At 35.8% G+C, this 21972-nt stretch overlaps 4 protein-coding genes across 4 annotated transcripts; 2 read left to right on the top strand and 2 right to left on the bottom strand.

The window, feature by feature from the left end:
• Positions 1 to 306: 306 nt before the first annotated feature.
• LOC104787021 (serrate RNA effector molecule) lies at positions 307 to 4615 on the bottom strand. The gene is made up of 12 exons (XM_010512511.3): positions 3989 to 4615; positions 3638 to 3738; positions 3285 to 3342; positions 2854 to 2928; positions 2694 to 2768; positions 2553 to 2600; positions 2350 to 2418; positions 1472 to 2263; positions 1343 to 1391; positions 945 to 1213; positions 701 to 853; positions 307 to 570 (listed from the first exon to the last, which is right to left on the bottom strand). Exons 1-12 carry the CDS (start codon positions 4384 to 4386, stop codon positions 510 to 512), a joined length of 2148 nt encoding a protein of 715 aa, XP_010510813.1. The 5' UTR covers positions 4387 to 4615; the 3' UTR covers positions 307 to 509.
• A 1754-nt stretch (positions 4616 to 6369) lies between these two features.
• Positions 6370 to 7772, top strand: LOC104787017 (non-specific lipid transfer protein GPI-anchored 12-like). Its single transcript, XM_010512508.3, has 3 exons — positions 6370 to 6925; positions 7260 to 7313; positions 7493 to 7772. Exons 1-3 carry the CDS (start codon positions 6562 to 6564, stop codon positions 7606 to 7608), a joined length of 534 nt encoding a protein of 177 aa, XP_010510810.1. The 5' UTR covers positions 6370 to 6561; the 3' UTR covers positions 7609 to 7772.
• Positions 7773 to 7842: 70 nt separating this feature from the next.
• LOC104789291 (pentatricopeptide repeat-containing protein At3g29230-like) lies at positions 7843 to 9877 on the bottom strand. The gene has a single exon (XM_010515014.2). It carries the CDS (start codon positions 9767 to 9769, stop codon positions 7961 to 7963), a length of 1809 nt encoding a protein of 602 aa, XP_010513316.2. The 5' UTR covers positions 9770 to 9877; the 3' UTR covers positions 7843 to 7960.
• A 6679-nt stretch (positions 9878 to 16556) lies between these two features.
• Positions 16557 to 17969, top strand: LOC147944057 (uncharacterized). Its single transcript, XM_087512439.1, has one exon. It carries the CDS (start codon positions 16557 to 16559, stop codon positions 17967 to 17969), a length of 1413 nt encoding a protein of 470 aa, XP_087368565.1.
• Positions 17970 to 21972: the final 4003 nt, after the last annotated feature.

Here is a 21972-nt window from a genome sequence, read left to right as displayed (position 1 = left end):
TTGCATGGTACAATGGTCATGATTTCGAGAACTTTGTTTGAAGTCCCTACTATGCAAGAAAATCCGAGGACATATTACATATACATTTTTAGCTATATATATCAATATGATCATAATGTGTGTTTGTTGTTTTAACTATGGAGGATTTGATTGTTACCAAATACGCTCAAAGTAGGAACGCAGCTTGAGACATAAGTACCGTAATAAGCACCCACAAAGACAAAACAAACAAAACTTCATGGCATAAACGTAGAAGTATTTTTTTTTTTCATGCACATTCATTTATATAAATGTCTAACAGATTAGTAGGCAGATGAAAACCAAAAAAGAAATATATGGGGTTGCGTGTTTTACGCTTCGGTGACTGGAAAATTAGGAGGAACCAGAGAGAAAAAATACATCACCAAAGGGCATGTCATGTAAATTGTCATAATCTGCTGGCTCGCCTTTTGACCCAACTCGACCTAGTAGGTGGGGGTCGACTCAGCATCTCTCTAGCCCTCTCTTGTCTACAAGCTCCTGTAATCAATAACGGTTACCTCTTCCTCTGGAGCATCTAGGTCTTGGTAGCTGTACCATTTTCTCATACATTAGTTTCTTAAAGACATTGGACTCTTGTTCATCTTGATTGAAATATGATTCATGAAAAATGAAAGCAATGTGTTAAGATACTCATAACATATAGAATGAACTATGTTACCTGCGTAACCGTCTAGGATCCTGTCTAAAGGCTGGAGACAAAAGAAAAGGGGCGGGTCCACCTCTGCCGCTACCTTCAAAAGAAGGATTGGGTCCACTTGGGAACATCTGCATCGCAAACTCAGGTGGTGCTGGTACAAATGGTCCTAGTGGCCTGCCCAAATATCATCATTTAGACACCCTAAGTCTTTGAAGTTAATCTGAAGAGAGGATCATGAGAGGGTGTAGTCTTTTATTAAACCTACCCAGCACCAGGAACAGGCATCAGCACTGGTGGTGCGTTTATATCCGATGAGAAGGGAGGAACATGAACTCCCCCTTGTCCACCAAATGCATCGTACCTACCTTCCACAGAATTTCCACCATCAGGACCATCACCGTCACCTCCCAGTTGATCCTCTGACCGATCATTTCTGTCATTTCCATTAGCACGTCCATCACGCTCTCTGCGTCCACTACGATCATCCCTAAGTCTGTGCTCCATGCCTGGTTTACGTCTCATAGGTCTATCTCTCTGTCAAAAGTATATATCACCCGCATAAGTAACTCTCAAAAAAACCCTAAACACATGAAAACCCAAAACCAGTATAGACTATCATTCAACATTCCTTTAAATGATATAAACAAATATATAATCTTGTACCGGGCCAGATTGCTGCATAGCTGGTTGTCCTCCTGGAGCATTAGGATCACTGCAAAAGGCACATGATTTTATCATTAGGATCCCGTCATAAATGACAGAAGAGGAGTCCAAGAGAAAAACCCTACATACTTCATATAGTTCTGAAAATACAGTTCTTCTCGAACTTTGGTAGTCAGCTCCGTGACAAGCTCAGTGTGTTTCAGCTTGAGATGCTTGTACACAAATTCGGCAGCATGAAACAGCTTCGTGCAGCCCTTGGCTCCACAACCATATTTCCATCCATACTTCTCATCTCTAATCTTTCGGACATGTGGATCTAAAGCTTCAGTAGCCGCAGCATCTATCTTCTCTTTAGCAGCCATCACTTCCAAGGGGTCTTGACCTTTCAACCTCTCTTGCCAATGAGAGTCAAATTTACTTTCACTCTCATCTCCTTTTGCATCAGAACCTTTACCTTCAGCTCTCACATGCCGCAGACCCTTAGCTTCATTTGTTTCAAACTTTCCGTAATAATCCACACCATGCACTCGCCAGAGATATGTGACAAGTGTGTCAAGCAATTCAACACCCTCAAGGCCTTTCACAGATGTCAACCCCCTAATGATTATAACTGGACCAGTCGAACCACTGTGTAACTTTTCTCTACCTGAATTTTCAGTTTCTGAACCTGATAAAAGGTTTTCCTCAATTCCTTTCTCAGAGTCTAGCTTACGCACAAGGGCCTGTGCTTGTTCAACGTCAATTAAGATTCTCTTTGGATCAGAAGTGAAATTGGGTGCTTTTGGTGCGGCTGAAAGAAGTTCAGTCTCTTTAGATTCCCACCTACCATGTCTTTTTCTTTTGCCACCTCCAGCTGCTTCATCCTCAGAATTTGGCTCACTGGCCCTGCTGGATTTATCCGATGCTGTCACTGCTGGACCTCTGGAACAGATCGAGGGAAACTGAGCTTTTAGAGATGACAGAATGGTGACTTGTGACTAGAGTAATGGCCAAGGAATTGATCTTACAAATCTATAGCCCCGCTCTGTAAATCAAGTAAGAAATCCTTCGCCACCTTCCGTGCAAGTTCATTCCTCCTGAAAATTTGTAAGGAATATAAACAATCAGAAACATAGTTTTGAACTACGAGACTGTAATAACAAGTACAAGAGATCAGTGTATAGTATCAAAATTACACCAATCAAACTGTGGGTAATGCTCATGAACTCACCTTTCTATGACAGAGAGTAAGTTTGTTGGATGATACTTATTCTTCAACCTGGAATGCATAAAATACATAAGCATGTTAATTTTTTAGCTTGCAGAATATCCAAAAATAGTGTAAGAGATGTAAACAGATAGTGGACTTCACCAATCTTCATCTTTGTGAGAGTTAAAAAAGACGCGTTTCTGTGTTGTAATATACTCTGACTTATATTCTTGATATCTGCATCAGGACAAAAGGTATTAACCTAGCAGCTTTACACGACAACTGATTAAGCACCGAGACTAAGTTGCAGTTATAACGATACCTGCGCTCAGCTTCTGATGGCAATATATCATCTTCCAACTCCTGGATAAATTGTTTGTATGACATCAATCCATCCCTAGATAAAGGAAATACGACAATATTTCTTGTTAAATGCAACAGAAAGGAAGTTACACTAGCACCAGAATATAGGCATTATCTTGTACTCAACAAGAACAATGGAATAGAAACGATGACTTTAACATCACATGTTTCAGAAATGATTTTCTATTACTGATCAATAATGTCTCTCAAACATTCACTCTAACTTTCAAGGGCTATAAGGAAGAATGCATATATGCCTCATAGAAGGTAGACATTTCTTAACTCCTAGTATACATTTATCTACTACCAAAAATAAACACACCAAAGGACAAAGAGTACAAACCCCATGAAATACAAAGGAATTATGAACAAACATGAAGGAGCCTTAACCTTTGAGTATTTCCACTGTTGGAAGCATCACCATACCCTCCACGTCCTCCCTCCCATTCTGCCAAAAGAAATACAAAATTAAAAGGTAGATATTGATATCACTCAGTCACTCTCCTAGAATAGATTGCTTGTTCACAAACAGAATTGTGAATTAGTTACTCAAAGTGTATCCAATCCACAGCATATAGAGAGAAAAATATGAAGCTATGACTATGAACTATGCTAGTCAAATGATCCAGAAGTCTTCAATCTATCAGAACGCCCAATGACAGTCATCTTAAACATGTCTCACAAGTGCAAAGTGGTTATACAGGTTCTCTCAACTTTCGAAATATATAAAAGAGATGTCTCACCCTGATGGCGACCCATAAAGCGGCCATGAGGCCTTTCATCACCATAATTAGGTCTCCCACCCATTTCACGATCATATCCTCCACCATATTCATATCCAAATCTAACATGCAAAAGAAGAATTGTGTACAGATTAGGAAATTACGAAAAGAATATAGATATAACAATCGCTGATATAAGAGGATGATCAATGTGGTTTGATCTCCAATAAAATTATGAGTGATGCACTTTTCAATTCTCAGTCAATTAACAATCGAACTTATATTATCGAACAATCCAATTGAAGTGTGAGCAATGTGGTACATCAAAGAAGATCCAAAAAAACTCACTGAGCACAAGAGATGGAAGATTACCTTCTGTCGGGAGGCCCATAGCCACCACGGTTACCGCCACGGCGAGCATCATAGCCATTATCGTCCCTGCGGTAACGTTTATTAGGAGGCGACCGACGCTGGGGAGGAGAGTAGCGCCTATCTCTGTACGGTGGCGGAGGACTCAAGCTAGGACGTCTCTTGTAATCCCTACGAGGCGGTGGGAGAGGCGAACGGTCACGGTCACGGCGTTCGAGGTCTCTGTCGTCACGGCGCTCCCGGGAATCTCTCTCACGGCGTTGCGGAGGCTGTTCCTGTTCCGGCTCCGGCTGCGGAAGAGAGGAAGAAGGCGGAGGAGGAGGAGGCGGTGAGGAAGAGATCGATTTCTCAGGGAGGCTGTTCTCGACGGAATCAGTGGGAGGAGGAGTAACATCGGCCATTTGGAGAAGATGATCGGAACCCTATTTCGGGAAATCTACGGTTTTATTCAACGATACACTCCAAAGCCTTTTTCTTCTACTACCTTTACTTACTAGTGTGTGAAATTCAAGTTGGCCTTTGAGGCCCATCTTAGTCTTCATAAAAATCAAAATGTCTTTTTTCTTTTTTGGCTCAACTTCAATCTCTTCGTTAACCAAACCATTACAATCACATAATATCTTGGTCCACAGTATTTTTAACCCATACTGGCAGTAGTTGTAGTGTGATTTGATTTTTTTTTTTATGTTTTCAACGTGTAATTTGATTTAATAATAACTAAGATTTACTGCGTGGTATACCACGATCCATTTGCATTCTGAAGAAATTAATTTAAATATTTCATTATAAATTTGAATATGTCATTATAATTTTGAATCAATAAATTAGTTCCTCTATTTTTAACTATAATAAATATAGAAAATCTGTATTTTGATACTAATAAGTAAATTTCAATAAAATAATAGAAATTTTTTTGATTTTGATTAAGATAATAATGAATGAAGATCCGATTAGTGCAATCTGTTTTCTTTTGAATTAAAACCGACCCAACAATTAGGATTACACCAAAAATATACTCCAAAAATTTTTAAATAGATTTTACTCTTTTTATTCATAACCGATACTATTGATTATTTAAAGAACATATACGAATTATCTAAATAATGCTAATGCACAGTGACATACAACCTCATTTCATCCACTGTTAATATATTTTGATAATGAGCCTTTATATTGTAAAATAACTCAAATATAAAATAATCTATATCTGAATATACTTGTTTGGTTACAAAAATCCTAAAACAATTTTAAAATAAATATCCGTTTATAAAAATTCAAATCACATCATATGCTGGAAAAAATCTAAAATTTTATTAACTTTATGTATTAAATAGTAATTCAAATAATTAAATATAAGATTAAATAAAAGTGAAAAGAGAATTATATTTTAATTTAACATATTGCTTTAAATTAGGTAAATAGATTTTAGGAAATTTGAAATTAATATTATCAAATAAAGAAATGATTGTGTTTGGTTGTAAGGATTATAGAGAATTTAGTTGGACATTGTTTGGATACAAATATAAATTAAAATATGGCACAAAAATGTACTTAAAAAATGTTAAGATAGATAAATATTCAAATATATTCAGTTTAACCATTTAAGTTTTTTTTTGAATTACTAAGAGATTCCTAGCCTAGGTCCATACATCTCTTTAGACCAGGAATCAAAGCATTTTATAAGGTCTCTTTCTAAGGACCGTCCCTCGAACTGGCAACCGTTTCTCGAACCGGCAACCTCTAGATTTTGCTAGAGAGTTTTTACCAGTTGAGCTACCGACGCTTGGTAACCGTTTAAGTTTTAAGTTACTCAGTCATCTCTAAACTAAAATCACCCGAAAAAAAAAATTATTAAATTCAACAACTCAGCCGGTTTGACAGTTTCCATCCTACTATATTAATGTGTAAAAAATTACATTCACTTACTATTAGAAAATTTTAATTAAGATTAAATAATTAATTAAATAAATAATTCTAATTTAAAAAACAAAAATAGGGAAATATCAAATAAAATAAATTGTAAAAAAGTAAAAAAAAAATCCGTTAGAATCAAAACTAATTTGTTCTTAAAAAAAACTAACATATAAGATTTTTTTTTACATGTTAGTTATATCCTTTTACTTACTTCACAACTATAACAAAAATTTCACAAAGGTTTAAATAATTTTATTCATTACATACAAATGTTTTATTGACAGGTTTTCAATAAACATTTAAAAAATATAAAAATTATAATATAAGCAACAAATTTTTAATCATAAACCATTATAAATAACATAATAAGAAAATAAATTATTACAAATTTTCATCAAAAAAATGTTCAGCCCGCAGTTTTCCGCGAGATAGTACCTATTTTAGATTGTTTTAACTTTACACCATTGAAGAAGTTAATAATTTATAGAAAACTTTAAACTACATTTACAAAGAGACAAAAACAGAATGTAATAAAGACATGTCTACTAACAACACTTTACTCTTTACAGTTAACTTGTCCGTATCAGAAAAAAAAAAATTAAATCTCCAATTCCAAAAAACATTGAGTGCAAAAATCTCAGATCCAATCACACTCCACCAAAATGCTCACCGCCAACTTTACCGCCGTCCTACTCCTCCTCCTCGTCACCTTCTGCTCCGGTCAGACTCCTCCGGCACCAGAACCCATCGCAGCCGATGGACCTTCATCTCCGGCGAACTGTCTAGTATCTATGCTAAACGTATCGGACTGCTTCTCGTACGTTCAAGTGGGAAGCAATGAGATCAAGCCTGAAGCTGCTTGTTGCCCTGAGCTTGCTGATATGGTTCAAAGCTCGCCTGAATGCGTTTGTAATCTTCTCGGCGGTGGCGCGTCGCCGCGTTTTGGAGTTAAGCTTGATAAGCAAAGAGCTGAGCAACTCTCAACCATCTGCGGTGTGAAAGCTCCATCTCCTAGTTTGTGTTCAGGTACATTTACTCATTCCGTACACCTACTTTTTCTATGTAATTTTGACCGTTCGATTCGATCAAATCCAATCTAACGGCTTAGCGGGACCTCTCACTAAATTCACTAATTATTATTGATGACATTCTTTAATTTAACTAAAATAAAATAATAATAGAAATAAACTGTGGTGTGAAATTTATTTAAAATTTTTTTTTTGAAATAATTGGTAATTATTTATTGAAATAATTGGTAATTATTTATTAATTAATTTTTGGAAAATAATTGTATTATTCATTTGATTATTTTATTTATTTTTAATAATTTAATTGTTTTATTTATTTGTACATATAATAGTTCTAGGTTTTCCGACGATATCCCCAGCCGGAAGTGAAGATTCATCATCTGAAGGTAGATTTATTACTTTGAACTGAAATCTAATTTGAGTCAGTTCAAGAAAAATGATACAATTTTATTAGTACAATAGTATAAAAAGCAAACATAATTTTTTTCTTTTTTGTAATTAATAGTTAACATCTTAAAACTTGTCTTAATCTATCAAAAACATTGATATGTGACTGAAATTTCAGATTCAGAAGGGTCAAAGAAAGATAAGAAAAATGGTGGTGCGACTTCTAAAGATTATGGAGTAGCTTTGAACTCCTTAGCCTTTATATTATTGTTCATGATTTTTTCTTTATTCTGAGAGTTACATAACTTCACTAGGTGATCCAGCATATATTCTCGACTATCTTCTCATGTGTGTTTCTTATGGAACTAAGGTTCTATATTATTTTTACACTGTATGTAGTTTACTGAGCTTAAGTTATGGATGTTATGAATAAAGATCTTCCATATTTCAAATACAAATCAATGATGGAATTGACCATTGAACTGGTAAGATCCAAGCTCCAATTTGCAGTAACATGACAACAACGAATTTGCAAACTGTACCATTGGAAAGATTAATTGAGTGTGTGTTTGGAAATCTGTGGAAGACAAGATATGATGCTAGAGTCTGAAAAATAAAACATTATCATCATCTACCATATTCTGCCTTACTTCATAATCTTTAAATCAGAGCCTATCTCACACAACATAGAGTATACAACACTGGTCATGCAACTTAAGTTACTTGCTATACACAGCATTTTCTCATCCATCATCTTCCTCACTTTCTTCACTTCCTCCCACTTTCCATCAACAGCGTAAATATATGATAGTAGCACATATGGCCCTATGTCATTTGGCTGCAATCTCATGAGCCGCTTCGCCAAGATTTCTCCAATGTCAGGATTCTCGAGTGTCCAACGAGAAGAGAGAACAAACGTGGACTTTTCTTTCAGTTCTTCCGAGTATTTAGTCAAACCTGCTCGGCCAAGGAGAGTAACCAAGCAGCCATGGTGCTCTAATTTAAGTTCAACTTTATAGATTCGTGTTAACCGATCATAGGCCCACCAACCTTCTAGAACCATCCCAGCATTTGCACATGCAGACAAAACACAAACCAAAGTAGCACCATTTGGGAAAACGTTTCCATCCTTTTCCAAATCGACAAGCATCTCTGTAGCTTTCTCTCCATGCCCTAGCATGCCATATCCAATGATCATAGAGTTCCACGACACGATGCTTCTCTCTTCCATCCCATCAAAAACCTCTCTAGCCATATCCATTGCACCACATTTAGCATACATTGTAAGCAGAGCAGTTGAAAGAAGCACATCGGGTTTAATCTTATTGCTTGTCACATATGAATGAATCTGCCTACCAATCTCAATCTGGCCTAAATATCCACAAGCAGTCAAGGCGCTCATGACACACGCTTTGTTTGGCTTCAATCCATCTCCTTTATCCACCATTACTTCGTAAAGTCTAAGACATTCTGTGTAATCCTTGATCCTAACATACAGAGCCAATATAGTATTCCAAGAAACAACATTTCTTCGTGGCATTCTATCGAAAAATCCCCGCGCCATTGTTACATCTCCCACTGCCGCATAACCGTCAATCATAGAGTTCCAAGAAACAGCATCAGGAGCAGGCATATTCTCAAACAAATACCGTGCCTCCTCCATATCCTGAATCCTCGCATAACCGCAAAGCATAGAGTTCCAACTAAAAACATCCCTCTTAGGCATTTCATCGAACAACTCACGTGCAACATCTATTAACCCATTCTTCACATACCCATCAATCATCAAATTCCAACTAACCAAATCAACCATATACCCACCATCAAACACCTTCTCTGCATCTCGGACTCGTCCACAAACCAAGTACATATGAATCAACGAGTTCCTAACAAACAAATCCGAAACAAACCCGTACTTGGAAACCAAAGCATGAATCTTTTCTCCATCTTTCACCAATCCAGCTTCCCCACACACCTTTACCATCAACGGAAACGTGTAATGGTTACACAAGACACATCTACCAACAATTTTGTCGTAGTAAAACCTCAACGCACCAAAGGGTTGTTTTAAATTAACGAAACATCTCAAAATAGTGTTACCCAGAAACGCATTAGGTTCAATGACGGAATCGAAAACAGAAACAGCTCGTGAAACAGAACCAAAACATGTGCAGAGCTTTTTAATCACTCGTCCTGAAACAAGAGAGTTCTGGAGCAGTCCAGAGACTAGAATCTGGGAATAAACTAGGTCAAATTCATTCACAGATCTTAAAGATTCAAGCTTTTTGAGTATCGGATGATGGAGATCGACAACGACGTCGAGATGTGTGGTACGAGGTTTGGGATCATCTGGCCAGAGTCTTGGTGATGGTTTTGAGAGATTGTCTCTGCATTTAATGAATTTTTCAAGAGCAATTGAGCTTCCGCTTGATCTTCTGGATAAGCCTAGATTCATACTCGTATACGTATTTGTTGTTGTGCCCCCTTCCTTTGTATTAATGGGTTTGGCGGCAAAGAATTGTCTATTTGTTGGTGGTGGTACGTTTTCTTGTTGTTGGTAACAATATATATTCAAAGTTCAAACTCGGAAGGGGGGCCAGCTTTATAAAGCCTCACTGCCTCAGCCTCAGCCTCAATAGTCGTCAATTCACACGCACATATTACGAAAATTATTTAATATTTGTTTTTGATTTCCGGTAAATTTCAAAAGAATTAGTCTATTTGTATTATAGTAGAAGATGGTGGTCGGTGAACAATTTAGGTTGTTTATATAACCTGTAATAAAATTGTCTGATTTTAATATGTTTTTATTAGGTTTTCCGTGAAAATATCAAGTGATTATCGAGATTTGAAGGCTGTTTTCAAGTATTTTTGATTTAAGAAGGTTTTTTTATAAAATTTCAAAACAAAATGAGAAAAAGACAAGCAAATCCTGTTTCAGTATAGTTTGGAAACTTCCCGAGTATGGTATTTGCTGAAGGTTTTTTATGTGTACCAAATAAAGAGATAGATTGGAATGTATGAAAAGCTAGAAGAACCAAAGTTCACCTCGAAGAAGAATTAGAACAATACATTTAGCCATTCGGAAGATACGACCCGAAGAGTAAAAACATATACATAACAGCCAGAAGACGTGTGGCCAATCAGAGTTCTCTTGGTCACATCGGCCATGGGAGACGTATTCGATCTCTTTTCTACTCCACACACCGGTCACAACCCACGTGACTAGTCCTCAAGACTCGTCCCTTCATTTATCGATCAAAACAATGTTGGTTTAGTGTTTTTGCCCTAGACCGAGACCGAGCCTATAAATACAACAACAACTAAAGAAAAAAACTCTACGGTTCTCTCAACTCTTTTCACACCACCAACAGCCTCCAGAGTCCAGAGCTCCTCGCCGCCTTCATAACCAAGTGAATTCGTCCATTGAAGCTTGGTTGTTTCTCATCCTTTCGTAGTAGTGAACCTAGATTGAAAACATTCAAACATACCATCTGTCACTTGATTTGCCTAGATGGATATAAAACTCTGCAAAATAAAGACGTTTATATTGTTGGACTATATTGGAACAAAACTCTAACAATTTCCGTCAAGTTTTGTAAGCATAGTTTACAATGTAACTTTCAAATATTTGAATATTATTGACTTCAAATTCACATGGATAATTATAATTAAGCATATATCATGTAAAACAATAATGCGAGCAGTTTTTTTTTGCTCAATGGAACATATTTTCAAACTAATGTTGTATGTGGTTTTTAATAAAGTTAGTTAATGATTTTTTTTTTGTTAACTATTGGACCACAACTGGTCGGTCTATTAGCCAAATTCCTACATTAGTTAATGATCATTTTTATTATAGTTATAACAAGATACTGTATAATTAAGGTTATACTTTTGCCGATTTTTAATATTCATTGTCAAAAAACGATGTCAGTGATTAGAAAACGTGCATTATATTATGACTCATTGGTAATATATATATTTTTCGATTTTTACACACATGACGGATTAAATTTTGCTTTTGGACAGGAGAATTTTATATTAAAAAAAATTGTTGAATCATTATATGAAAATAGCTGCGCATTTTTTTACGGTGATGTGTAAGGTTTTTTTATGTATGAGAACACTTGATTGAAAGAAACGCAAAATAAATTATTTATACACTACACATGTGATTTGATGATAGATGAACAAAGTATGAAATACTATGATATATATATATATATATATATATATATATATATTTAGTTTTTTTTTCATTTGTGTTGTTCACCCAAAGGTTTAAATTGGACGATGAAAGACCAAATTGTTTTCACATGATTTGAGTTCATTTTGTGTACAAGACAAAATTAGACATGATGTATTTTAGCTTCTTCATAATCATGCACGTTTGGGTGCGTTAGGGAGAAAGGCTACGGCCTTGACATCTTCGAGGTGGAAGCTTGGCGAAGCTGGCTCGAGAAGAGTTTTATGCTGGCCTTGATTCGCTGGAGGGTGGATCCTTCTTCACAATATTGTGACGACATTTCTTTGGTGTATCTCTCTCTCTCTCAAATGATTTATTCTCCTCATATAATAAAAGCCTAATTATAATAGTTCTGAAATCGGGTCAGAACCATTATATATTAGAACAGACAAAAACAGACACAAATAAAGTTTCATATGATTTAATTTGATCGATAGATATGGATTACATGTCATAAATATCATGACAAAATAAGCATATCAATTGAATTTCAAACATCATTCTCAAAAGAATTGGAATTTTTGGAACATTGATTACTTTGAAATTTTTGGAATTAATTTGCCTGAAGTAAGTCTGAATTTCAAACATCACTCGCATTGCAAAATATTAGCAATCCTTTTACGTTTTTAGAATATCTATATTAATATTTTCACAGCAGTTTTGACAAAAAAGACTTTGAGTTGAGAACTATTTACAATCCTATGCTATTGGCATTTATTATTATTTCACATATTTAGTAGTCATTAATGTCTTCCCAAGAATCTCTACCATATCTATACAATAATCGATTTCAAGATATAAAATTATGGAAAGCCTATAAATCAGCTATATTTGATTTTGTATGTCATTAATTACTCACCATATTTAATTTTAAACTATAAACAAATTCGAATACAGAAATAAATTAATGGCTAGAAAAAATATCAAATCACATAAACTATGCATATTCCCTAAAAATAAATATTATGCAATATTTAATCTCTAATTACGTGGTAACCAATTAAATATGCTGTGTGTTAAGAGTTGAAAAAATAAACCTAATTAATTGCCTATAAATAATTGGTCCTTAATCGCAAGTTAGCACCACCAACAACATCAATCATCAATCTCTACCTTCCAATACCAATGTGAGTACGAAACAAATTTGGTGATCCTTAGTCTGCTTCATTTTTTTCCGATAAAAGCTTTTTTGTAAAAAAAAGATCTCAGAAAAGTGTGGTAGTGAACCCTCTGAATCTGAACAGATTCAAACCATTTTATATGATAAGATCGATTGTCAATTTGTGATGATGCAAAAGTATTCATACTGCTAAATATTTCACTCTTTTTTTTCCTTAGAAGTATATATTTTAGTTAGAGCAATATATATGTTTCGCTTCTAAATGTCATTATCCTTTTTTTCCCAGTGGATTGTGATTATATAACTAATTAATTTTGGTAATATATACATACTAGTGTTATATCCGTACTACGTACGGTTTAAGAATCACCTAAGTATTAAATTATATAAAGTTTACATTTCCAGTTTGACATGTACTAACGCTACATAAATTTATATTTTTGTCCAAAAAAATGTTTAAATCTAGATTTATGCTTTCGAAAGTATCATGTTATGAAGAGGTGTTTTTAGCCAAACACTATTTGAATTACTCTGTACAGTCTCAAAATACTACTTTTTATTGATCTGGGATAAATGAAAAATATTGGGTTTAGGGACACAAATTATGTGGTCTTGTTAACGCTTTTTAAGATGACATGTAACTAAAGAACTCACCAAGTTTCAAAAACAATAGTATTAGTTTTATAGCCAAACTAAGGAAACGCAAAGGAATCAAAGAACAATATGCAAAAAATTGAACTACGTAAATACCTTTTTTTTGGCATAACGAACACTATTATATTTTCTCCGAGTATTTATCTTTTCTTATTGCCATTCCTTGCTTCCTTTATTAAAATGCCATGCCAGTCCAGATTTTGAAGTAAGTCGTTGCAACCCTTGTTTTGTTCTTGTTCTTCAACTTCTTATCCGACCATGCTATTGTTCACTTGACATCTCTCATTTATACTCCTTCAGAAAATCGAATAGAATGTTACTTTAATTGCAGAATAAAAACAAAGATTAATATGTAAATTGTTTCAACATAAAGTAGAAAATTACCGAGGAGAGAGTATATGTTTGGAAGCAATAAAACTTGTCATGGACTTGAATTTCAGTGGAGCGACAAAATGCGGAGGGTGAGAAAATTTCTTTTAAATATTTACTGGTTTTGAGACAACTGATTTAACTTTCATTATATAGGAGATGAGATTAGTTATGATATGAAAAAAAGAAAACTGTAGAGAAAGGTGGGAAGGCTGGGAGAAATATGTGGAGTTAGAACAAACCAAAATATTAGTTTGTGTTTCTTTTATTTAATTATTTTTTTTAAAAATATGTGTTAAATTGTTTTATTTTTCTTTCTTTGGTCGATCAATCTTTTGTTTTATATTTTTTTTCAAAATTAATTTGGTGTTGCTGACATGTCACAATTGTATTGGTGCAGTGACTTGTGTTTTATAAGATAAAGGATTCTTGTGTGTGGATCATCAACGTGATTAGTGTTTGATTTGAATGTAGGGGATTAAGTGATGAAATATATAAAAAGAAGACCAAAGCAATTTGTAAATACAACTCCTAACAAATTACACAAGTCTATTTGAAAAACAATTCCTCAAGCAGATTTAACAAGTCTGTTTAACTTTTTTTTTCTTTCATATTTTACCTTAGAGCATACAAGAAACAGTTACCTTATAAATCATAAGATCTATTGGAGAAAATAAAGTCAACAACCCGAGAAAGTGTGATACAATATGGGTTTGAAACAATATTACTAAAAAAATTAAAATATCATTAATCTCATATTTCAACATGGATAAAATCTTCATATTTTTTTTTTTAACAACACCAATATAGGGCATGCACAATTAAATTGATTTAATAAAAATTGGTATTATGCAATCTTAATAATTATTAATAAACTCCAACAAATTTGTAAATTCCAGAAAAGATATGTTTTACACCACAGATTAAAATATAATAATAATGTTTACAGATTATAAATATTTAAACTTTATAAGATTTCTAAATATTTAAACTTTATATGAATTATAAATATATCATATAACTTACAAATCCTGCGGTGTACCTAAAAAAAATAGATGTGTCATTTATAAAGTTAATCTTAGAATTATAAATGTTTTTTGAGTGACAAAAAAATGTTTTTTTGACTAAAAAAGAGATATCAAATACAAATATATCCTGTTACACAATATAAATATTGAATAAATCAAATTTAGTCCTATATGAGTAATATCAACAATGTTACTAATTTTGTGATAATAAAAACTAAATTTGTGTAAATACAGATTTTAGCAATTTAACATATGCACAATACTCTAAAAGCAACAACATTTTATGAAATTTTTTATTTATCCACGGGTCCAAACCTAGACTAAAAATAATCACAAGTACGTGATGGGAATTAGGGTTAATATTAGTACACTTATATATTTTTGCGGGTTCGTTAAAAAATACAAGCAAAATACACTTATATATTTTTATTTTCACAACAACTAATTTTGATTGATTAAATTCTAAAATGAAATAATTAAAATTAATTAAATTTCAAACGAAAATAATATTTGTAGATAGATAAAGCAAATAAATCACAAACATCTCAATATTATTATTAAAAACTTTTAAATATATCTATATATATATATATTTTGTCAACTTTTAAAAACATATATTTGATCCAACATAATATTTTGGTGTAAGTTATATTAAATATTTTTTAAAAATAATATAATTTTGCGATGTACCGCGAGTTAAAATCTAGTTATAACCATAAAAATATCTCTATATTTGAAAACTCAGCACATACAAGAAAATATTTTGTCATGCCTCGTAAGACATCCTTGTGTCTACCAAATGATTTTTTGCTCTAACCGTATTTTTTTGCTATTCTAACCGTATTTTTTTGCTCTTCGAATTTTTTTTTTCTAACTCTACAAATAAGAATACTAAAACATTATTTCGATTATAAAATCTACTAAAACCAAACAAAACTTATTTGATTGCTTGACTTGTTAAGATTTATGAACCACAACCCCTTGGATATACCCCAATGCCCAACGGTTTTAGTTTCTAAAAATATTACTACACTGCCTTGCTCGAAAGATTAGTACAATGATAGTTTTAATTTAAAATCTGTCAAAAATGAAACAAAAAAGTGTTATAAGTTTACTAAGAAATAAATGAAACCTCAAAAGTAGATTGAATATATTATTTGAACGCTTTGAAAAATTAAAAGATAGATACTCCCTCTGTCTCACAAAGATTGAAGTTTAGTATTTTACACATATTAAGACAGATGGAATATATGATTAATTTATAATTTATTATTTTCACTTTTCCACTTTCTCATTTTTACACTCCATACACTCTACAACATCAGTAATCATTAAAACAAAAATTATTAAAAATATTCAAAACATCAATCTTTGGGAAACAAAGAAATTTCTCTAAAACTTCAATGTTTTTGTGAGACCGAGGGAGTATGTCATATGTCATATGTTCAGCCATATTTTTACCTAAATTTCATGTATGGATTTGAATTTTTTTCCATATCGTTTTTCTCTTAGGAGTCTCTTGTTCAATTAGAGTTTTCACTTTAACGAACGTTTGAGCTTTTGTCTAGGGTAAACACTCCCTCTTAGTAAGAGTCATACCAGTTTAGTACTCTTTTAGCCTTGGTTGGATAATTTCAAAGCTACAGTTTCCTGTTCCTTCTCCTTTCGCGATTAGGGTTCTTCTTCAGATCTTCTTCGTTTGCAGATTTTTCGAGGGGTTCTCTTTATTTTCAGCGAGCAGTAAAGGTTGCAGTCAGTTGGCTTCTAGTGGTCTGTGGTTGGTTGTCGGATGTCGACGCATTTAGATACGGCGTTAAAAGCGATGTCTTTGGAAGAAGAAGAGGAGGTCCCTTTCAATATGCCGGATCTTCCTGAGTACTGTTCAAGTGAGAGCAACGTCTTCAGTCTGATGGGCAGAGTTCTAAACCCAGATTGTCAATCAATCTCGAATCTGGTCAGAGATCTCCCAAGGAAGTGGCAGTTGTATCACAGAGTTAGAGGTGTAGCTCTATCGAAAGAGAATTTTCAATTTATCTTCCAGTATGAGCATGATTTGGAAAGAATTTTGGAGAAAGGGGTTCATACTTTCAATGAATGGTCAATAGTGATTGATAGATGGGTGGAGAATCCTCCGGAGGATTATCTGAAGTTTCTTCCAGTTTGGGTTCAAATCAGGAAGATTCCGGTTAATCACTACACTACGCAAGCAATCACAGCCTTGGGGGAAATCATTGGTCAGGTACTCGAAGTAGCCTTTGACCCAGATCAACCTCAAATTAATGATTATGTGAGAGTAAAGATTAAGTTCGATGTTTCCAAACCTCTCCGTCGTTCAAAGGTAGTAAATTTCAAAGGAGGTCCATCCACAATCTTCTTTGACTTTGAAAGAATTCAAAAACGGTGTTTCACCTGTCAGAGGCTAACTCATGAACAAGGAAAATGTCCGATCAAACTAAAAGAGCTGTCTGAGCAGAAAGAAGCAAGGAGTCAGAAGAAAAAAGAGATGCCTGCTCCGAATCGTTTAATACCAGTTTCAGATCCTCTTTTTGGTGTTTTAAGGGATGATCAAGTTGGGATTGACCCTATTACAGGAAGACCAAGAATGGTAGCAGAAGTCATTGATGAAATGAGAAAGTATATGAGAGGCGCAGTGGGTGCTGAAAGGATTGAAAAAATTGAAAAGATCAAGTTATCTCTTGAGGATTTAAAGAATGATCCGCTGAGAGCCAAACTAATCCTTAGGCTGGAACCTCCTCCGGTGGTCTCCTCTGATGTAAACAAGCAGAAAGGGTTAGTTTTTGGTTACTCAAGTGAGTCGATTCAGTCTGAATATGATGGCAATGTTCACTCTAGATTGAGTCTCAAGGTTGACTCTAGGACTTTGGCAAGAGACACAATTATGGAAGCCAATACGGGGTTCACTCAATCTGACGTAGGGACTTCAGCTGGGCTCTATGGTTCTTCTTTGTACTATCAGGATAATCCTACGGTCTTCAATGCGGGTCTCTCTGAAGCCGGTTGTTCCGAGAATATCCTGAAAAAGTCTAAACAAAGAAGAAGACCATACAGAGCACAGAGGAAAAAGAATAGTGTCATTGCGGTTGGAGAGGGTAAAGAGGTTGTAATAGAGATTACTCCAAAGAGGAAAGCTGCGGATGAGGCTAACACTACATCAAAAGTCGCTAAGCGCAAAAACAAAGAGGTAGTCCCAAAGGAGGGGCTGTCCAAGTGTTAATGAGCATGATCAGTTGGAATTGCCAGGGACTGGGGCGGCCTCAGGATCTGACAATTCCTCGTCTCAGGGAGATGCGTAAAGAACATTTTCCGGAGATCCTGTTTCTGATGGAAACTAAAAATAATAGTAATGTAGTAGTTGATCTGCAAGCCTGGTTGGGTTACAAAAGAGTTTTTACTGTAAACCCAGTAGGATTAAGTGGAGGTCTCGCTTTATTTTGGAAGGAGGGAGTCAATTTAGAGATGAAGTTTGTTGATAAGAATCTGATTGACTTCCATGTACAGTTTGGTTCTGTGGAGTATTTTGTTTCTTGTATATATGGTGATCCGTTGGTTAGTGAAAGAGCAAAGGTCTGGGAAAGATTGACAAGAATTGGTATCCAAAGATCTGAGGCCTGGTGCATGATGGGTGACTTTAATGACATTCTACATAATGGTGAGAAGCTTGGAGGTCCCAAGAAAGGGGATGCTTCCTTCCTGCCCTTCAAAGATATGATAGGAAGCTGTCAGATGGTTGAACTATCTAGTTACGGAAATGGATTCACGTGGGGAGGAATGAGAGGAACTTTGTGGATCCAGAGCAAGTTAGACAGATGCTTTGGGAACAAGGAATGGTTCAAAAAGTTTCCAATCTCCAATCAAACCTTCATGGAGAAGAGAGGATCCGACCATCGACCCGTTCTGGTCAAACTCACTTCTGTCAAAGAGCCTTACAGAGGTAGCTTTAGGTTTGACAAAAGGTGTTTCAATAAACCAAATGTTAAAAAGGCTATCACTCTGGCTTGGAACTCTTCGAACCTTAGGAGAAATGGGGTAGTATCAGAGAGACTCATAAACTGCAGAAAGGCGTTGAGTAGGTGGAAAAAAGAGAACAACACAAACGCCTTGACAAAGATCTCTCAGTTACAACTCAACTTGGAGATGGAACAGTCTTCTGGATACCCAGACATCTATAGGTTGAGAAGTCTAAAGAAAAAACTTTGTCAAGCCTACAGAGAAGAAGAGAATTACTGGAAACAGAAGTCTCAGGAAAAATGGTCAAAGTCAGGTGACAAGAACACTAAATTTTTCCATGCAGCAGTCAAAGCAAACAGAAGGAAAATTCGGTTAGAAAGGCTGATTGATGTTAACGGGAATGCTCAGAAATCAGAGGCGTCCAAGGGTTCAGTGGCAATTGCTTACTTCCAGGAGCTCTTCACGTCTTCTAACCCAGAATCCTTTAATGAGATGTTCCAAGGTTTTCGGCCTAGAGTAACTGTTACGATGAATGAGCATTTGTGCAGAGTAGTATCGAAGGAGGAAGTGAAAGAGGCTGTCTTTACCATCAAGCATTCCATTGCACCTGGAGCAGATGGATTCACTGGCTTTTTCTTTCAAAAATACTGGGGAATTATCGGAGCTCAAGTCACACAAGAGGTCCAAGCCTTCTTTCTAACGGGTATCTTTCCTCAGGAATGGAATTACACTCAGATCTGTCTTCTGCCAAAGAAAGAAAATCCAGAGCACATGTCGGATCTCAGACCAATCAGCCTCTGCTCAGTGCTTTACAAGATAATTTCAAAAATTCTTATCAGAAGGCTTAAACCACTCCTGCAAGAGATAGTTTCTCCTAATCAAACTGCCTTTGTGCTGGAGAGACTAATCTCCGACAGTATATTGATTGCACATGAACTCGTGCATGGCCTACGAACAGATAAAATCATCTCAAAAGAGTTCATGGCCATCAAATCTGACATGTCCAAAGCCTTCGACAGAGTGGAGTGGAAGTATTTGGAGGCTTTGCTTGGTGCTTTAGGCTTTGATCAACAGTGGATTCTTTGGATTATGAGGTGTGTGACCACGGTCACTTACACAGTTCTGATCAATGATCAACCGTTTGGCATGATCACCCCAGGAAGAGGTTTGAGACAGGGTGACCCCTTATCCTCATTTCTATTTGCCTTATGTACGGAAGGGCTTACCCATCTATTGAACAAAGCAGAAGCGTCTGGTCTTATAAATGGTATTCAGTTCTCGGTGAATGGTCCCTCAGTTCATCACTTGCTGTTTGCGGACGACACTTTGTTTTTGTGTAAGGCGGATCAGTATCAGTGTAGTGCCTTAAAGAGTATCTTAAAAGTTTATGGTGATGCAACAGGTCAGTGTTTGAATGTTCTCAAATCTTCTATCACTTTTGGAGACAAGGTAGAAGAGGATAAGAAACTTGCATTACAAGAACTTTTAGGTATATTTGCTGAAGGAGGTGCTGGAACATATCTAGGTCTCCCTGAGTGTTTCAGTGGTTCTAAAATTCAACTTCTGGACTACATCAAAGAAAGACTCAAAACCAGACTCTCAGGTTGGTTTGCTAGATCTCTGTCTCTTGGAGGTAAAGAGATCTTACTCAAGGCAGTTGCCATGTCGACACCTGTCTATGCCATGTCGTGTTTCAAGCTGCCAAAAACGACGGTTGCCAATCTCACAAGTGCTATGTCTGACTTTTGGTGGAACGCAGTTGAGCATCGCAAAAATATTCACTGGGTCAGTTGGGAAAAGATGTGCCTGTCTAAAGAGAATGGAGGTCTCCGGTTTAGAGATTTAGAAGACTTCAACCAAGCACTTCTGGCTAAACAAGCCTGGAGAATCATACAAGAACCTAATAGTCTCTTTGCTCAAGTTATAAAGAGTAGGTATTGTGTTGAGGTTGACTTTCTTGAGGCAGGAATTGGGGAGAGACCCTCTTTTGGCTGGCGTAGCATTGTCCATGGCAGAGAGTTGTTGAAAAAAGGGTTGAAGAAGAAAATAGGAAATGGGAAGTCTTTCAAAGTCTGGTGGGATCCTTGGATCTTTGATAATTGTTGGCGAGCTCCCTACAGGAAAAACACATTGTTTGATTGGGACCTGAGAGTCTCTGATCTAATCAACAGTGAGTCAAGAACTTGGAACTATGAGATCCTGGATTCCATTTTCCTACCCAATGATATAGAATGCATCAAAAAGCTGAAGCCGATCATCAGTAATGAAGACTTCTGGTGTTGGGATCATACGAAGAGTGGAGAGTATACCGTCAAGTCGGGCTATTGGCTGGCGAGCACTTTTAAGAACCCAGAGCTGCTAGAGGAAGCAAAGTCGCAACCATCTCTCAATGGCATCAAACACAAAGTTTGGTCTCTTCAAACTGTTCCCAAAATCAAGGCGTTCCTCTGGAGAGCAGTTAGTGACGCATTGCCGGTGACTGATCTGGTTTTGAAAAGAGGAATTAAGCTGGACTCCAGATGTCAGACTTGTGGCAAAGAGGGAGAATCAATCAATCATGTATTGTTTACTTGCACTCTGGCTAGGCAGGTATGGGCATTATCAAACTTCCCCTCTCCCCCAAATGGTTTTGACGAGCTCTCAGTGCATTCAAACTTCCACTATCTCTATAGAATAGCTAAGATCTCAAGTGTTCCTATTGAGACTAGAAGGTTATTCCCGTGGATTCTTTGGAGATTGTGGAAGAACAGAAACTCCTTCTTTTTTGAAGCAAAAATGTTCGATCCTCTTGATACAATCCTCAAAATCAGAGAGGATGCAGATCAATGGAGCTTATCTCAACAGGTGAACATTGAAAGCGAAATGGAGGAAGAAGCAGAGGAACATCGGAATGTTAACTTGTGGAAACCGCCACCTGCTGGATGGTTAAAGTGTAACATAGGCACTTCAAGAGGAAACAAAAATTTGGTCTCAGGAGCTGCCTGGGTTCTTAGAGATGAACATGGTTCAGTTCTCCTACATAGCAGAAAAGCCTTGGAGAGTTCTATGAATAGGGAAGAAGCAGATTTTCAAAGTTTCTTATGGGCTGCCGAGAGTATGATCAGCCACAAATTCTTGAAAGTGATCTTCGCTTCTGAGTCTGCAGCACTGACTGGGGGGATTTTAAGACCAAAAGCTTGGCCATCTTATGCACACCAACAATCAGAATTGCTTCTGCTACTAACTAGAATACAAGAATGGAGAGTACTTTTTGAGAAACCAGATTCAAA

Source organism: Camelina sativa, chromosome 5 (assembly GCF_030686135.1).
Source record: "Camelina sativa cultivar CO46 ecotype springtype chromosome 5, ASM3068613v1".
NCBI classification, from domain to species: domain Eukaryota; kingdom Viridiplantae; phylum Streptophyta; class Magnoliopsida; order Brassicales; family Brassicaceae; genus Camelina; species Camelina sativa.
Note: the sequence above shows the minus strand (reverse complement) of the source record. Positions and strands in the feature narration are given on the sequence as shown.